The 16,822-nt window shown below is 43.5% G+C and overlaps 1 protein-coding gene across 5 annotated transcripts in view; it reads right to left on the reverse strand.

Moving 5' to 3' along the window:
- Positions 1 to 16,822, reverse strand: part of LOC104480483 (SET-binding protein) — a 287,448-nt gene that overhangs the window by 103,669 nt on the left and 166,957 nt on the right. The window contains exon 5 of one of the 5 annotated variants that reach the window (XM_086769713.1): positions 13,728 to 13,747. The exons of the other annotated variants lie outside the window; for them this stretch is intronic. Coding sequence (XP_086625839.1) covers positions 13,728 to 13,747 — 20 coding nt within the window. The remainder of the gene's footprint in view (positions 1 to 13,727; positions 13,748 to 16,822) is intronic. 5 annotated transcript variants of the gene reach the window in all.

Below are 16,822 nucleotides of genomic sequence, written 5' to 3' on the forward strand. Positions count from 1 at the left end.
CAAGTACACATTCCAAAAAAGAGAACAGCACATTGTGTTCTTGTGAACTGGTTTAACTTCTCGCTATCTTAGGCGCTCCTTGTAATAATTGCTCACATTTAAGATACAAGTCTGATTTTTCACTTAACCTTCCCTTGCTTTTAGTTCATACATCTCAGGAACTTCACAAGTGTCAAGATCTTTGATGGCATTTAGGTGGGGAAAAGGAGGCGCAGAAAGATGATGTCATTTGGTCTATGTCACCTCTCCCATCAGGGGATAATCCCCCAATCTCGTTCAGACCTCCCAAATTCCAATCCCTTCTTTTCCAAATTGCTATAACTTTAAAATATGTATGCATAATAAGATATAAGCTGTCACGTCTCAGGATACAAGCCAAACACTAAGTGGGGGTAGTGGATAAGAAATTTGTCTTATGAGCAAATTATAACTGCTATTATTGTCTACTACGTGGTTTCTTGTATGCTCCTTTAAAGCATCTGGTGTTGGCTACAGTCAGTAATTGGAAGGTCGTAATAAGACAATAATAAGACTTTGACTGGTGTAACGGTTCCTATGTTCCAATGTTTAATAAATCTCAAGAGTTAAAAAGCAACAACTCATTTACTCAATATTAGTATCTAGGAAGCTTTCCTGAGTGAATGAAGGCTGGCTTTTGTTGAATTTAAGCTTTCATTAGCAATAACAGAAAAGGGTTGAGATCCTTATATCCTCATTATAAATGTTAATTTTCTGAATATGAACCCATTCATTTAGTGATGAAATTAAATCTTTCTTGTTTCTCTGCCACTGCTCCTAGGTGTAGCAGAGGCTCTGGTTATAAGGCACTCAGCTGAGAATTCTGGCAGTGTTAAGCACCTCCTGGAGTATGAAAGATGTTCTGCATCTCCCAAGGTGGGGTTAGCACCTCACAGGACGTATGCACCATCGTGGGATAAAAGCTATTATTATCTCTTAGTAAATGTTTCCCACAGTACAGTAGCAATGATGCACCTGAGTCAGAAAAGCAGTTAGCAATGAGAAAGCATCTCAAGTCGTAAAGAAGTCTGAATGGTGATGCACATCTCCATGAGGATGTGATATCTCCAAGACATGTAGATGTGGTGCTTAGGGACACGGTTTAGTGGTCGACTTGGCAGTGGCAGTGTGAGGCTTACAGTTGGACTGGATGATCTTAAGGGTCTTTTCCAACCTAAACAATTCTATGATTCTAAGATATCAACTTCTTGAAATACTCCTTGAAGAGAGGCAGTGATGCTTTCTCACACACTTTCATATCCTCAAGCCAGCTAATGAATCTTACTAACTTTTTCCGATTTTCCCTTTTGTTAGAAGAAAGGTACACTCCCAGTGACTAAAAAGGTGAATTATCCCAGTTTCAAATCAAACAAAATTAAAAGATATTTCAGGAGGAAAACAAACAAAAAGATTTTAGATTTATGAATATAAAGTGATTTCTGCACTTCTCACAATCTATCAGACCATAGTGAGCTCTGGCAAAGTGGGAAAAACAAATGACATTTCAGAGCCAAGGTTTCACAGGTCACCCTAAAAGCTTCAGCTGTTTATTTCCTGCTGGAGAGATCCCTTAGGCATTTTCTGTACCTGTGCTGCAAGTGAAGCTCCTGTTGACATCAGTAGGAGTGTGTCATGCAGGAGAGAAAGCTGCACTAAAAGACCTCTGCTTAATGGGACAGTGAATTTTTACAAGGGGAAAGCATATGTAAGCTCCAAAAGTGCAAACTTTCCTCTGTATCCACAGTTCAGGTCAGTGTACAGTGATTTTCCCCTGGGGCAACCTTTGCACAGAAATCTGTCACAGCAAGATTTGTGCCTCCAAGGGAAGCAGCAGGTTAATGCTCACCTCAACCACTGTATTACCATGGGCACCCTGGGAGGAGCTGCTACAGACAGAAAATTCACCACTGGCTGAGGCAATGCACATACCATCATGTCAGCAACAGCTGGATGTGGCAAGACTATCATATCCCCCATAATTGGAGAGGATCAGATCCACTGCAGTAGCGAGTGGGAACTGAAGAATGGCTAAACAGTCTGTAGTACAGTATCATGGGAGCCTGAAAACTGCATAGGTGAAGAATCAAAAAGAGCCGTGTAGTAATGACAATCCTGTTCCTTCCCATGCCATGTGGTTGCACCATTACTGCTCCACACATCAGGTTGCGCATGCATAGTGATATAGGCAACATATTGCTATCTTCAGCATCAGTGGTGCAGAGACCAAATCTGGGCATGGCATCTGCAATGACACATGTTTCCACAGCCCTTCTACTTCACAGCACTTCTGAAATTCATATTTATCCAAACCAGTGAGATATACCAGGATTGCTCTGCCATTGCTTAGGTGGAGGGCAGCAGCTGTTGGACACTCAGGAGTAACTATCCAGGACGATAATGGACCAGGAGAAGGTAGCCTGATAACAGGCAGCTGACAGGGACCGAGACTTGCCATATGGCCATACTCAACTTCTCTGCAATTATATAAAGAGTGATAAATTCACTCTGCCTTGAGAATCCTCTATCTACTCACTGATGCACTACAAAACTTCCTATCTAGTATGTACTCCAAGGTCAACCAACACCACCAATCCAAGCCATCTTGCAGTGCGAACATGACTGGGGCATCTAGGACACATCTCCCTCTGTGTGGTCCATAGAAAGACAACAACAGCCTTTCCTGTGCTGAGGAATCTGCCAGAGCCATGCACCCCTTCCCTTGACAAGGGAGGGCATATAAGGTGATTAAACCCCGATGATAAACACCACAGTTGCTCACCTCAGACGTGGGCTAAGCATTGCTCCAAGTGACTCAGAGCACACCTCTAGTGTGATGACAGGTTCATCATCTTGATTGACAGGGTTAAACTCGAGGAATTTGGATACACTATACAGGAGTCCATTATTAACGGGATATGCAAGAGGCACAGGTCTAAACCAAGTAACACCAAGTGTTGAAGTAAATCTGGAACAGCACCAGGAAGACTACAGGACAGGAAGAAATTAAAGACGAAAGTGTTTTTAACACTGTCTCCACATGCTTAACAAGGATTTTCTCAAGAGTCTTTGCTTTATAAATGCTCTGTCATGTATAGCATTTATTCCAGACCTGCCCTTCATCTGAGCGTTGCTTACACAGAAAGAATCAAATTGCTATGGCAGTTGGATTAATCCTTTCAAAATGGCTCATTTTTGCTTTTATTCTTAAGTTGTTTGCTTTTATTTTAAAGATGCAAGACATTGTAATTCCACCAAAACCTGAGAGATTGCTGGGACTGTATACCAGAGTAACTCAGAACAGGGCTTGGTCCACTTTTACCCACACTTGTGCCCCTAAAGAAATGAGAGTGGTGTTTTCAGGTCCTCCTTTCAAAACACAACATGCTTCTCCAACACTGGAATATGACTTAAGCAGTAACTGATTCATAAATGATGCAAAGCAAGAACTACCATGAAACAGGTCTCTGCCCTACAAATTAAGGGCTGCTGTTCCACATAGAATCATAGAATCATAGAATGGTTAGGGTTGGAAGGGACCTTCAAAGGTCATCTAGTCCAACCCCCCTGCAAGGAGCAGGGACATCCCCGACTAGATCAGGTTGCTCAGAGCCTCATCCAGCCTGGCCTTGAACGTTTCCAGGGATGGGGCATCCACCACCTCTCTGGGCAACCTGGTCCAGTGTTCTATAACTCGCATCGTAAAAAATTTTTTCCTAATTTCCAATCTAAATCTACCCCCCACTATTTTAAAACCATTACCCCTCATCCTATTGCAACAGGCCCTACTGAAGAGTTTCTCCCTGTCTTTCCTGTAGGCCCCCTTGAGGTACTGGAAGACCACTATAAGGTCTCCCCAGAGCCTCCTCTTCTCCAGGCTGAACAGCCCCAACTCTCTCAGCCTGTCCTCATAAGAGAGGTGCTCCAGCCCTATTATCATCTTCGTGGCCCTCCTCTGGACCTTCTCCAACTGGTCCATGTCCTTCTTGTGTTGGGGGCTCCAGAGCTGGACACAGTACTCCAGGTGGGGTCTCACCAGGGCAGAGTAGAGGGGGAGAATCACCTCCCTCGACCTGCTGGCCACGCTTCTCTTGATGCAGCCCAGGATGCGGTTGGCCTTCTCCCAGTTGTCCCACAGAGGAATGCATTTTCCTTAGGCATCTAAAAATGAGATGTCTGAATGTAAACAAGTCACTGTAGGCTTCCTTGATAGTCAATGGAGAGGAACAGGTACCCCAGAGGACAATTCGCATCACACTAAAACAGGCATCTAAGGCATGTCAAATGGATTGCTCCCTGGAGATATCTATTTCTTACTGTTGACTAAAAAGGGAGCCCAGGGTGACCGGTTCAGCCTTGGGCATCTAACTTTAGACATCTAAAGTTGTGTGAAATGAATCACACCCATAGAGGGACTAGTAGATCATCTATCTTTTATATGTCATAGAGCTTTAAATTTTACCCAGTTACTGTTTTGTTGAACCCAATAACTTTTGTCTAAAACGTTTCCTCCAGAGAGGCCTTCAGTCTTAAAGACATCAAAAGATGAAGAATTCTTTGTTTCCCCTGGCCCCTTGTTTTAATGATTAACCACTATCACTGTGAAAAACACTGCTGTTTCCAATTTGCCCTTGGTTATTATTGTGTTTCCCTCACTGTTTTGAAGAGATTGCTGTATTTCCTCTCTGGAAGTGCTGATACAGTTTCAGATCACCAGGTCTGAAAGACAAGTGGTCCAGCCTTTCTTCCCTTTCAAAAATAAAGATCTTTGTACAAACCTCTACACTCCTAGCAGAAGTCCTTCTTCATTTTTATGTTGAACTATGACATTCTTTAATAAGACTGGTATCTTTCCATACCCCAGTTTCCCAGGGATCTGAAAGAATGCTGGAAATATTAATAAATTATGTCTTCTCAGCATATCTTTAAATAAATATTTCTATGCACTCATTAGGAACAGAGAAACTAAAGGGCAGAGAGGACAAGTAACTGACTCAGCTCTAGAGCAGAGATGGAAGCAGATCTCTTTTTTCGATTTATAACAATGCCTTTTAAGCATTGGATTTCAATTAGCAATCTGCCACCTTTAGTCACACCTTGTTTCTTTTCTGCTGCAATGGGACATGGGTTAGATAGGACAAATTTTATCTTCAGTGTTTCATTTCCGATAACCAAGGAGGAACTTTTTGTTCTCTTTACACCAGCTCCAAAAGAAAAGGTTTTCAGTCTCTGACTTGAGCTCCATGGCATTGCAATAGTCAACAAGTTACAATCGTCATGTGAGATAAATTTTGATTAGCATCACTTATTTTTACCTTTACATCAGTAACCACAACAAATCTCAAACAAATCTCTGCATTTGATGACATGGGCAGTTGCAGACAGAAACTGGGCAGGGAGGAGGGCAGTTACCCAAATCACTAGCAAAAATGCAAGGGCTGTGTGAATACTATATGTATTAGAAATAGTTCTTCAACACAACTGTCTGTATTCTCTTTAGGAGAAGAGAGGAGCCTATTGCACCTTGTGCTGCACAATCAAATAACAGAAATGATAATCCAGGTTTTTATTTTCATAGGCCTCCATCTACTACAGTCAAAGTGAAAGAATACCCTTGAAAATATCTCTAAATAACCCACCCCCCCCACCCACGGCTATATCTAGATGTTAGATGGAGTTAATCATATCACGCAGATAACACATTTCTATGATCAACTTCCAGATACACCTAGTAACAACAGGATTCCTTCCAGTTTTATGCCCTTCAAGCTATTTCATAATGGACATGAACAGGAGACATCCTTAAGTATAAACATCTCTCCTGGTCATAGGTTCTGTTATCTTTATCTTACAGTACTCTCCTCACCTCATATTTATTGCAACTGTGTGCTTTGTTTTTCCTTCTTCAAACTGAATACTCCTCCTGACGGAAGAACTCAGCAAATTTAACGCATCTTATCGCTATGCATGTCTAGAGCAGAATATGCTGTTATAAATGATCCCCACCCACAGTTTGGATGACACGGTGACCTAAGAACTCTGTGATCAGAATCAGCGTAAGTAGATGCTGTTGTATGTGCGCGCACGCGCACACACTCTTCCACATACTACTACTGCTACTACTGATAATAATAATAGTAATTAGTAGTATTATTACTTTTTTCCATATATGTTCTTTAGCATATTTAGCTTTTGAGGAACTGGCTTAAATGGATGGTGAAATTGTTAAGCACCTGCAAGACAGAGCTAGACCATCACTGAGTTAGCTTTTATGCCAACAATGCCAGAGTTTGCCCATCAAATCCTGTGGAAACTACTTTTTCCAAACTGTCCAACCAAAATGTAGATTTAGAAATGTCCACATACCTTCCTAGAGTGTTTAGTGTGCTTTAGATGAAGGTCATAATAAAAGTACTAGTTTTATTATTCCACAGTTTCAGCAGATGGTCTGAACTATTAAGAATCAATTTGAGCCTATTAAGAATGTCATCTCTTCTTTTTCCAGACAATATCGCAGTAGTTCAACCTCATTACTTATCTGTCACTACAAAAAGTAACTAAACCTTCACCGAACACATCCAGCTACTTTTTGCCCAGAATTCTTGATCTATTTTTCCAATTTTTTTTTTCTAGTAAATTATTCTACTCATTTAAGTTCTACAGCAATGTGGGCATCCATTCCCTATTCCTACACAGACAAAAAAATATATATAGAATCATAGAACGGTTAGGGTTGGAAGGGACCTTTAAAGGTCATCTAGTCCAACCCCCCTGCAAGGAGCAGGGACATCTCCAACCAGATCAGGTTGCTCAGAGCCCCATCCAACCTGGCCTTGAACGTTTCCAGGGATGGGGCATCCACCACCTCTCTGGGCAACCTGTCCCAGTGCTCTACCACCATTGTAAAAACTTTTTCCATAATATCTAATCTAAATCTACCTCCCTCTATTTTGAAACCATTACCCCTAGTCCTGTCACAACAGCCCCAACTGAAGAGTCTCTCCCCATCTTTCTTGTAGGGCCCCTTGAGGTACTGGAAGACCGCTATCAGGTCTCCCTGGAGCCTCCTCTTCTCCAGGCTGAACAGCCCCAACTCTCTCAGCCTGTCTTCATAGGAGAGGTGCTCCAGCCCTCTGATCATCTTCGTGGCCCTCTTCTGGACCCTCTCCAACTGGTCCATGTCCTTCTTATGTTGGGGGCTCCAGAACTGGACACAGTACTCCAGGTGGGGTCTCACCAGGGCGGAGTAGAGGGGGAGAATCACCTCCCTCAACCTGCTGGCCACACTCCTCTTGATGCAGCCCAGGATGTGGTTGGCCTTCTGGGCCACAAGGGCGCATTGCCTGCTCATGTTGAGCTTCTCATCCATCATCACTCCCAAGTCCTTCTCCTCAGGGCTGCTCTCAATCCATTCTCCGCCCAGCCTGTATTTGTGCCTGGGATTGCCATGACCCAGGTGCAGGACCTTGCACTGGGCCTGGTTGAACTTCATGAGGTTGGCACGGGCCCACCTCTCCAGCCTGTCAAGGTCCCTCTGGATGGCATCCCTCCCTTCCACCGTGTTGACAGCACCACACAGCTTGGTGTCGTGCTGAGGGTGCACTCTATTCCACTGTCCATGTCACCAACAAAGATGCTATAAGAATAGCTGGTCTTCATGTAGCACATTTTCCAAAGAATCTCAAAGTACATCACAAAGGACAAATGTATCATTACAGCCATTATTCATATGAGACTTCTAAGGTATGTGGTCATCTGTCTACATAATTTAACAAATTTTGTGATCTCTGAAGGTAAATAAAGAAATCAATGCTGACACAGCACAAGCTTCATTTTTAAAATCATACAGGCTCCCAAAATTTCCAGGACTACTGTCAGCTCTTTTTTTTTCCCAGTTGGTGCTCTAGCTTCTTAAGCCAATCATTTTTAAAAATAATTTCCAAATAATTCTTTCCAAATTTTGCCTTGGCTCAAAGCTGTTTTTCCTTGGAAAATATGAATAGTATTTCTGCAAATTCTGTTCACTGACTTTTAAAGTCTACACAAGTAAATCTTTAGAGTATATATTTTATATTTTTCAAAAAATGAGTGGTGCTTCACACTGCATCTTAATTAGCAAAGTCATTAGTAACTTATTCCTAAGTTTTGAGAAATCCAGTCTGATCTTTGGAGGCCCTGTTTTGGAGGATCGAGATTCAGATACATATTACATACTTACATCTTTCTTTTCTCTTTTTTATAAAATTAGCCACAAACTAAGTAATTGTCATTTGACTATGAAAAGGATTTAAAACTTCAAGGGATATCCAGACACATTCATTTTACCAATCATGTTTATATAATGCTTAATCATAGAATCATAGAATCATTAGGGTTGGAAGGGACCTTCAAAGGTCATTGTCGTAGTTCAGCCCCGACCGGGATCAGACTACGCAGTCTCTCTCTCACTCCCCCCACCCTCCGAGAGAATATGAGGAGATAATATAAGAAAAACGGCTCGAGGAATTTGAGGTAATACGTGTTGAAGAGGCCCCACCATACAACAACCTCCCAGAAAATGAGCAGCAGTATGCCCTGTTCACTGATGGGTCCTGTCGTATTGTAGGAAAACATCGGAAGTGGAAAGCTGCTGTGTGGAGTCCTACACGACGAGTTGCAGAAGCTGCTGAAGGCCAAGGTGAATCGAGTCAGTTTGCGGAGGTGAAGGCCATCCAGCTGGCTTTAAACATTGCTGAACGGGAAAAATGGCCTGTGCTCTATCTCTACACTGACTCATGGATGGTGGCAAACGCTCTGTGGGGATGGTTAAAGCAATGGAAGCAGAGCAACTGGCAGCGTCGGGGCAAACCGATCTGGGCTGCCACTCTGTGGCAAGATATTGCTGCCCGGTTAGAGCATCTGGTTGTAAAAGTACGTCATGTAGATGCCCACGTACCCAAGAGTCGAGCCACTGAAGAACATCAAAACAACCAGCAGGTGGATCAGGCTGCTAAAATTGACCTGGCTCAGGTGGATCTGGACTGGCAGCATAAGGGTGAACTATTTTTAGCTCGGTGGGCTCATGACACCTCAGGCCATCAGGGAAGAGACGCAACATACAAATGGGCTCGTGATCGAGGGGTGGATTTAACCATGGACACTATTGCACAGGTTATCCATGAATGTGAAACACGTGCTGCAATCAAGCAAGCCAAGCCGCTAAAGCCTCTGTGGTGTGGAGGACGATGGCTGAAGTATAAATATGGAGAGGCCTGGCAGATTGATTACATCACACTCCCACAAACTCGCCAAGGCAAGCGCCATGTGCTTACAATGGTAGAAGCAACCACTGGGTGGCTAGAGACATATTCTGTACCCCATGCCACTGCCCGAAACACCATCCTGGGCCTTGAGAAACAAGTCTTATGGCGACATGGCACTCCAGACAGAATAGAGTCAGACAATGGTACCCACTTCCAAAGCAACCTCATAGACACCTGGGCCAAAGAGCACGGCACTGAGTGGGTATATCACATCCCCTGTCATGCACCAGCCTCTGGAAAGATTGAACTGTACAATGGACTGCTGAAAACAACTCTGAAAGCAATGGCTGGTGGAACCTTCAAAAACTGGGATAAACATTTAGCCAAAGCCAGTTGGCTAGTCAACACTCGGGGGTCCACCAATCGAGCTGGCCCTGCCCAATCTGAACTTCTACTTACTGTAGAAGGGGATAAAGTCCCTGTGGTGCATGTAAGGAATATACTGGAGAAGACAGTCTGGGTTATTTCTCCCTTGGGCAAAGGCAAACCCCTGCATGGGATTGCTTTTGCTCGAGGACCTGGGTGTACTTGGTGGGTAATGCAGGAGGATGGGGAAGTCCGATGTGTACCTCAAGGAGATGTGAAGCAGCTGAGTGGGGGCAGAGAGGGGGAGGCGCGAGCCTCGTGGGCCTTGCAGGCCTCACCCTCTGGCCTCCCACCAGGCAGCAGACTGGGCCCAACTCGGCCTGGCCTGGCTGCAAGAAGTGGAGAGGAGATGAGAAGTGAATAAGATGTAAAAAGGATCCTGAGAGGCGTCTGCCAGCCTGTTGTGAGGAACGGCTGCAGACGCCAAGGTCAGTGAAGAAGGAGGGGGAGGAGTAATGCGGCTCCTGGCCAAGATTCCTCTGCAGCCTGTGGTGATGACCATGGTGGAGCAGGTTGTCCCCCTGCAGCCCATGGAGGTCCACGGAGGGGCAGAGATCCACCTGCAGCCCCTAGAGGACCCCACGCTGGAGCAGGTGGAGGCCTGAAGGAGGCTGTGGCCCGTGGAGGGCCCACTGGGACAGCTGTTCTGGAGGGACTGCACCCCGTGGAAGAGATGACCCACGCCGGAGCAGTTTCACAAAGGACTGTAGCCCATGGGAAGGACCCCACGCTGGAGCAGAGGAGGAATGCGAGGAGTTCTTCCCCCGACGATGACATAGCGGCATTTAACAACGCGTGATGAACTGACCGCTACCCCCTTTTCCCTTTTCCCCCCCACCCCCCGTGCCGCTCGGGAGGTGAGGTAGTAGAGATAATGTTAAGCTTGGGAAGAGGGAGGGGTGGGGGGAGGTTATCTTGTTCCCTGTCTCATTCTCCTGCTAGTTTTAGAAATAAATGAGTGTTTTTTCCCCAAGTCGAGTCTGTTTTGCTGGTGACGGTAACTTTAAGGATTTCTCCCTGTCCTTATCTCAAACCTTGAGCCGTTTTTCTTATATCATCTCCTCCTATTCTCTCGGAGGGTGGGGGAGCGAGAGAGAGACTGCGTAGTCTGGTCCCGATCAGGGCTGAACTACGACAGTCATCTAGTCCAACCCCCCTGCAAGGAGCAGGGACATCTCCAACTAGATCAGGTTGCTCAGAGCCTCATCCAACCCGGCCTTCAACGTTTCCAGGGATGGGGCATCCACCACCTCTCTGGGCAACCTATTCCAGTGTTCTACCACCCTCAGTGTAAAAAATGTTTTCCTAATATCCAATCTAAATCTACCTCCCTCTATTTTGAAACCATTACCCCTCGTCCTGTCACAACAGGCCCTACTGAACAGCCTCTCCCCATCTCTCTTGTAGGCCCCCTTTAGGTACTCTCTCAGCCTGTCTTCATAGGAAAGGTGCTCCAGCCCTCCGATCATCACATCTAAGCTATTGAAACAAGACTATCAACATCCATGACTACCATATTTATTCATGCTTATGGACGGATGCGAAGTAATCACTAAAGGTACAGTCATCCAACACATCCTCATGTGACTGCAGCTGTGATATACCTTATTGCATGAATTCAGAGGGGGAAAGGAAAATTTTGATTGTGATAACTCAATCACATTAGGAGAAAAAATATCTAATACATATCATCTATCTGTTTTTACATGACAACATAGAAAGAGACACTTAAAAACCCATGAATGATGCTTTGAATTCACTAAAGAGATGTATTTGCTGATATCTAATAGAACTGCCACTTTAGAAGAATATGGCTTTTTTTCCCCATCACAGAGAATATCTGGAAACATAAGAAGCATCAGTCAATACCTTCAGTTGCTTGAGAGGTAATATTAAACAAGAGAAAAGATCCCTTCCTTTTCTGCTATGTTCTGCTCTGAGTGTCTACAGAGAAGGCCCATGTTCCAGCCAAGGTAATTAATGATTAATGCAAAGCAGACATAGCTTGTTTAGAGAAACAGGGAGCCCATGAAATTGAGCACTGCATGATGGCTTCATTAAAAAGAAAAAGGCTGAGCATCATCTTGGGAGGGCAGGGAAGCCCAAACCCTTTTTCTGCATTCTTTGAACTTCCATCAAGCAGGTTGCTGAGCCATTTTCCTATGGTGTTTCATGGACCACATGGGAGGAAAGACCTTCACCAGGTAGAGACTTGTATTGAAATTGTCCATCTATGATGTTTTGTGGTTCTTCTCATCTCTGAGTCACCTGGGTTGGAGATTACTTTGGACTTGATCACTTAATCTGCTCCCTGAGGCTGTGGTTGCAGCCAGTCTCATCATTAACATCCTTGGCACACTGTGGCTGGACTATGTCACGCACCGGAGGAGGTATCTCCCCACTTGACAGCTTCTTCTACTGCTTGTAAGATCTTAAGAGCCATAAATGTTTAACTAATATTTACTCTATTTCAGCTTATGGGCTGGATTTTGTCTTCTGTAGTCAGCCAGAGGGGCAGTGTGGCAGTGGAAAGCGCAGGAGAAATTTGGGCTGGCTTGACCAGAATCCTATCTGGGATCCTCTGAGGAGAAGACATTGCCATGGCAGCTTTGCTGTTCCTTCAACTGGTGCAATAGCTGCTGTTGCTACATTAAGCCAGCTCTGCTTGTCTGTGAAGATGAGCAGCTTTCTCTGGGTAATTAGAAAAGTACCTGCTTCTCCACCAGCTTCTGTTACTCATCCCTCCACCTGCCTAAGATACACAAAGATTTTTTTATCCTTTCTACAGGAAACAACCTGCCACAGTCATTATGCTGTTCATCTCTCAAGATTGTAACAGCCAGCTCTGGCATGTGATGAGCTGGAGCTTTTACTGAGGGATTCAAGCTGGCCCAGTAAGGTACCTCCTACAAATGAGAGCGCGATATACTTTTTAGGTCTGAGCTCCACAGTGGCATTCATCCTCTCCTAGGTTTTTTGTGCTTTGTCTAGTGCCTATGGCATCCAAAGCTACTACACAAAATACCTCAAGAAGGGCCGAACTGCTCAGGATTGACACAGTTGAGATCTACAGCCTGGGAGCTTCACCTGGTAAGAAGATCTCAATCTTCTATTTGAAGAACTGAGCAAGCTTGTCCCCTTTGCAAACACAGCCAAAGTGCTAACACCCCTTCACCTCTCACACAAGGCCTGCTGGCTGAATCACACAGATGAAGCAGAGTTGAAGCTCTTTGTCTCTCAAATCTATATCTCACCTCACTGGAGAAAGCCCTAAGGCTGCCAATGACTCTGACCAGTAGACATTCACCCGTCTAGCCTGCTGAAATTGTGCCAGATGAAATCAATGAAATTGTAAGCATTTAAACAGGAATTACCACTGCTCAATCAGCTAAAAATGTCCTTTATCAGACGCAGCCTCAGCTGCATCCCTTTGCTTGAGCTCTAAACAAAGCACATCAAACTGGAGGTTGCATAGATCTATGTGCAGGTAGTAGCCTCTGCTCCTTGTCTTCTCAAGGTAACAGCCATTACAGAAGGAAGGAAGAGGTATGGTTTACTGCATATGGATCTTGCAGTTCTGAAAATGATAAAACTACCGTATCCATCTCACAGGGCAGGTCTGAGAAATGAACACATGTTTAAGAGCTTTGAGATCTCTACATTAAAAAGAGACACAGCAATGTTGCTGTGATTTAATTCATGCTTGCATGCACTTCAATCCAGACTAATTCCCCGGGGTTACAATGAAATTGATTTTAAATCTAACAAGGGTAGAAACTTGTAAGCAATTCCTAGGCTTCTCAAAGAGAATATAAAATGATATGAAATCCTCAATGAAACACAGATAGCTGAAATGGAGTTACTTGTCTCCTATAAAAAAAAAAAGAAATTAAGTTAATTCTTTACCTTCTTTCTACTACCCGTAGAAAATAAAACTTGTTCACGCATAAAAATAGTCTAAGCTTTACTAAAACTAAGTGCAGATTTTAAGCACCTACTTTAAAAGGACAAGTTGTTTGTGCAACTGACATGATATTATGAAACTTTAGACATTTCTTTCACAACTGACAAGGAACTGAATGCATTAGGCAGGCCTGTTTCACATCAGAAGCCACAAAGGCTCCCAAGTCCATATTCCTCTGGATTTTTCTCTGAACTCCATTGTTTGTGGTTAAAAACCCAAAAGGGTCTGACCCATTTTAAAATAAGGAAATTGTATTTCTTAGGCTGCAAATGATACTGCTAGCAGAAAAACAACTGCAGCTTGATCCTCCTGAAGAAAGGAAATATCCCAGGTCAAAGTCACAACACATAATCCCCCACAGAAAGTAAGGAAAAAAATAAAATACTCCAGGTCCAGGCTGGTGTTGCAGAACCACATAGAACTGGCAAAGGTTACAAATGGCTCTGACAATCACAGCTGATTTCCATCTAACAATTAAAGCAGCGAGATGCTTTTGGTGGAAGGTTAGCATTACTTTTTTTGGCAAAGCAGAATTGTACCTTTATTCTCAAATATCGCTTCATGGTGGGAAGTGTGCACACAGTAATGAAAAACAATAATCTATCTTCAAAGTCCTTTTGAAAGATCTACCTCATTCCAGTTCCTCAGGGCAAAGCAAGACAAAGCTAAGTGGAATTGTTTTCATTTCACAGATGGGAAAGATGAGGCAACAAAGCAAAGGATTAAATTGGGCAGTTGGTGTGATTCCGTTTTTGGGTGTTCAGATTGCAGTCTCAGGCAACCCATCTTTTTGCATGTGCATTTGACTACAGGGTAAACATTTCTGTGCTTTTTACCAATGTAGTGTATGAGATCACTACATCTGCAACTCATTGTGCAGCATGAGTGCACCAATTGGCCTGAACATCAGGGAAGGAAGCCCACAAGTTTGGATGAATCTCTAGCCTTTTGCCAAGCATGCAGAGATCTTGTTACTTAGAATAATTACCGAGTTAACCTCTTTGCAGGAAAAAGAGGAAATTACAGGAGCCATTTTTTTTTTGCCAAGCCTTAGCATGAGAACTCAGGACATCCTGGGTCTCTCTCCTGCTCAGATCACTGGGTTTCCTCTACGTTCCAGCAATTCCCAATGTAAATGGATTTAGCAATAAGGAAGAGACACATCCAAGCAGAGAGTTTGCTCCCGCTGCTGAAGGAAAGAGAGACAAAGACTCTTAGCATGACTACAGACAATCTAGTACTGAACTTGTGGACTGTTCATTTTCCCTCGGAAACTCAAGTTAATCATTTTCCCTTTTCTTGGCACTCTGCAATGAGTTGCTCTCTAAGGCACTGACCCTGTTACTATAGGCTACCAAGCCTAACACTTATTATCATGATAAGTCTCATTGGTTAAAGCAGCGTTCTCCTAATGGTTTTCACATCCACTTTACAGCCTGGCATAATTCACCACTGCCTCTTCCCAATGCAAAAGAACAGTGAAAAACTGACATTTTCTTTGCACAGTGTGTGTATTTTCTGTAGTGCCAATACTTTCAAGATGTAGGGCGATGTCCATTAGGAATTCAGTTTGTAGTGGCCAAACTGAGGTTGAGAGTTTACTGAAACAAGTCTCTCTGGTGACCACAGATCAAAAGTAAGCAAGATAGATTTCATCTAGCCTTACCACCTGTACATTACAGACCACACCATTACCCTAGTTACTCCTTGCATCAAGTCCAGTAAAGTTTAACTAAATCACATATTCTACAAAAATCTCCTATCGTATTCCAAAGCAGCAAATCTCCAGGAATTAACTTGGTTTAATCTGTTAAACATTTGCCCCTTTATTGTAACTTGCACTTGTCTGGTTTTAACTTCTGGTCATGAGTTTTGTTCTGTTTTTCTCATTGTGGTGGGTACTTTCCATGGGTAATTTCTTTGCATACACAACTTCATGACTTGCATTTTATTGTATGACACTCTGAGATGCCTGGCAAGTCAGTTTGTTTCAGGGTCTGTCATCATGAAAAAGCAATCTGTCCAGGAGAAGAAATTACAAAAAGGATGTGAAATCATGACAGTCTGGGTAATTTCCTTTCCAACTATAGCTCTGTTGACATTAACTACCACATTAGCAGCTATGAATTAGGTTTGTCATGTACACTCCATGCAAAGAAGAAAACAAATGGAAAAGTTAAATATTTACTTTCTGAGAGCTTATTTTTTTGCAAGCGCATTTTTTTAACTAAAGTTCTCCAAGACCATCCCAAACCGTTTTGCCAAGGGAACTGCTGTTTGCAGGATCAGGAGATTGTGTTTGCTTAAGCACATCTGTGGAGCCAAAAGAAAATAAAATGAAAATAAATAAGAAATTTTTTAAAACTTCTTTCACCCATTCCTCATGCATTATTTTATTAACCACAATTGCAAGGTTAGAAAAATACCTACTCCATTAACCTCCAAGGCATCAGACACAGGACTCCAAAGCACATTTTGTACTTCTGCTAACTTTCAGCACCTACTGATACTGCATGGCACAATGCAAAGTAGACTGGATTGCGGTAGTGCTGGTTTTTTTTAATGGCAACTTGGTCAAATCATGTTTTCAATTATTAACAAATACCATACTCTAGGGTCAGTTCAAACTTTCAATTACATGCTTGAGGTGACTGAATGTCCTGGTTTCAGCAGGGATGGAGTTAATTTTCCTCTCAGTAGCCGGTGTGTTTTGGATTTCGTGTGTGAAGAATGTTGATAAAAACACTCTGGTGATACGAGTTGTTGTTAATGAGACCAAGGACACTGTCTGGCTTTCCAAGTCTCGTTCAAGTCTCATTAACATGCAGATGCGGGAAGCTGGGCGAAAGACAGACAGAATAATTGACCCAAACTGGCCAAAGAGAGTATTCCAAGCCATCAACGTCATGCTCAGTATATAAGTGGGGGTTGCCCATGGGAGGGGGCATCCATTCTGTTCTGGCACCCATTTGGGCACCCTTAGCATCCTTTTCTTCTCTCTTGCTTGCTGGCATCGTTCCCTCTCCCTTGCTAGCTTGCTCTCCCCCCTTTGCTTGCTGCTCGGTGTCGTTCCTGTGATCGCTGCTCAGGACGGGCTGCGTTGGTCATTCGGACATCGGGTGGTGAGAAATCGTACATTGTCCATATTGTATATTGTGTATATATTAATATCCTT

The sequence above is a fragment of the Chlamydotis macqueenii genome, chromosome W (assembly GCF_036417535.1).
Source record: "Chlamydotis macqueenii isolate bChlMac1 chromosome W, bChlMac1.mat, whole genome shotgun sequence".
Lineage (NCBI taxonomy): Eukaryota > Metazoa > Chordata > Aves > Otidiformes > Otididae > Chlamydotis > Chlamydotis macqueenii.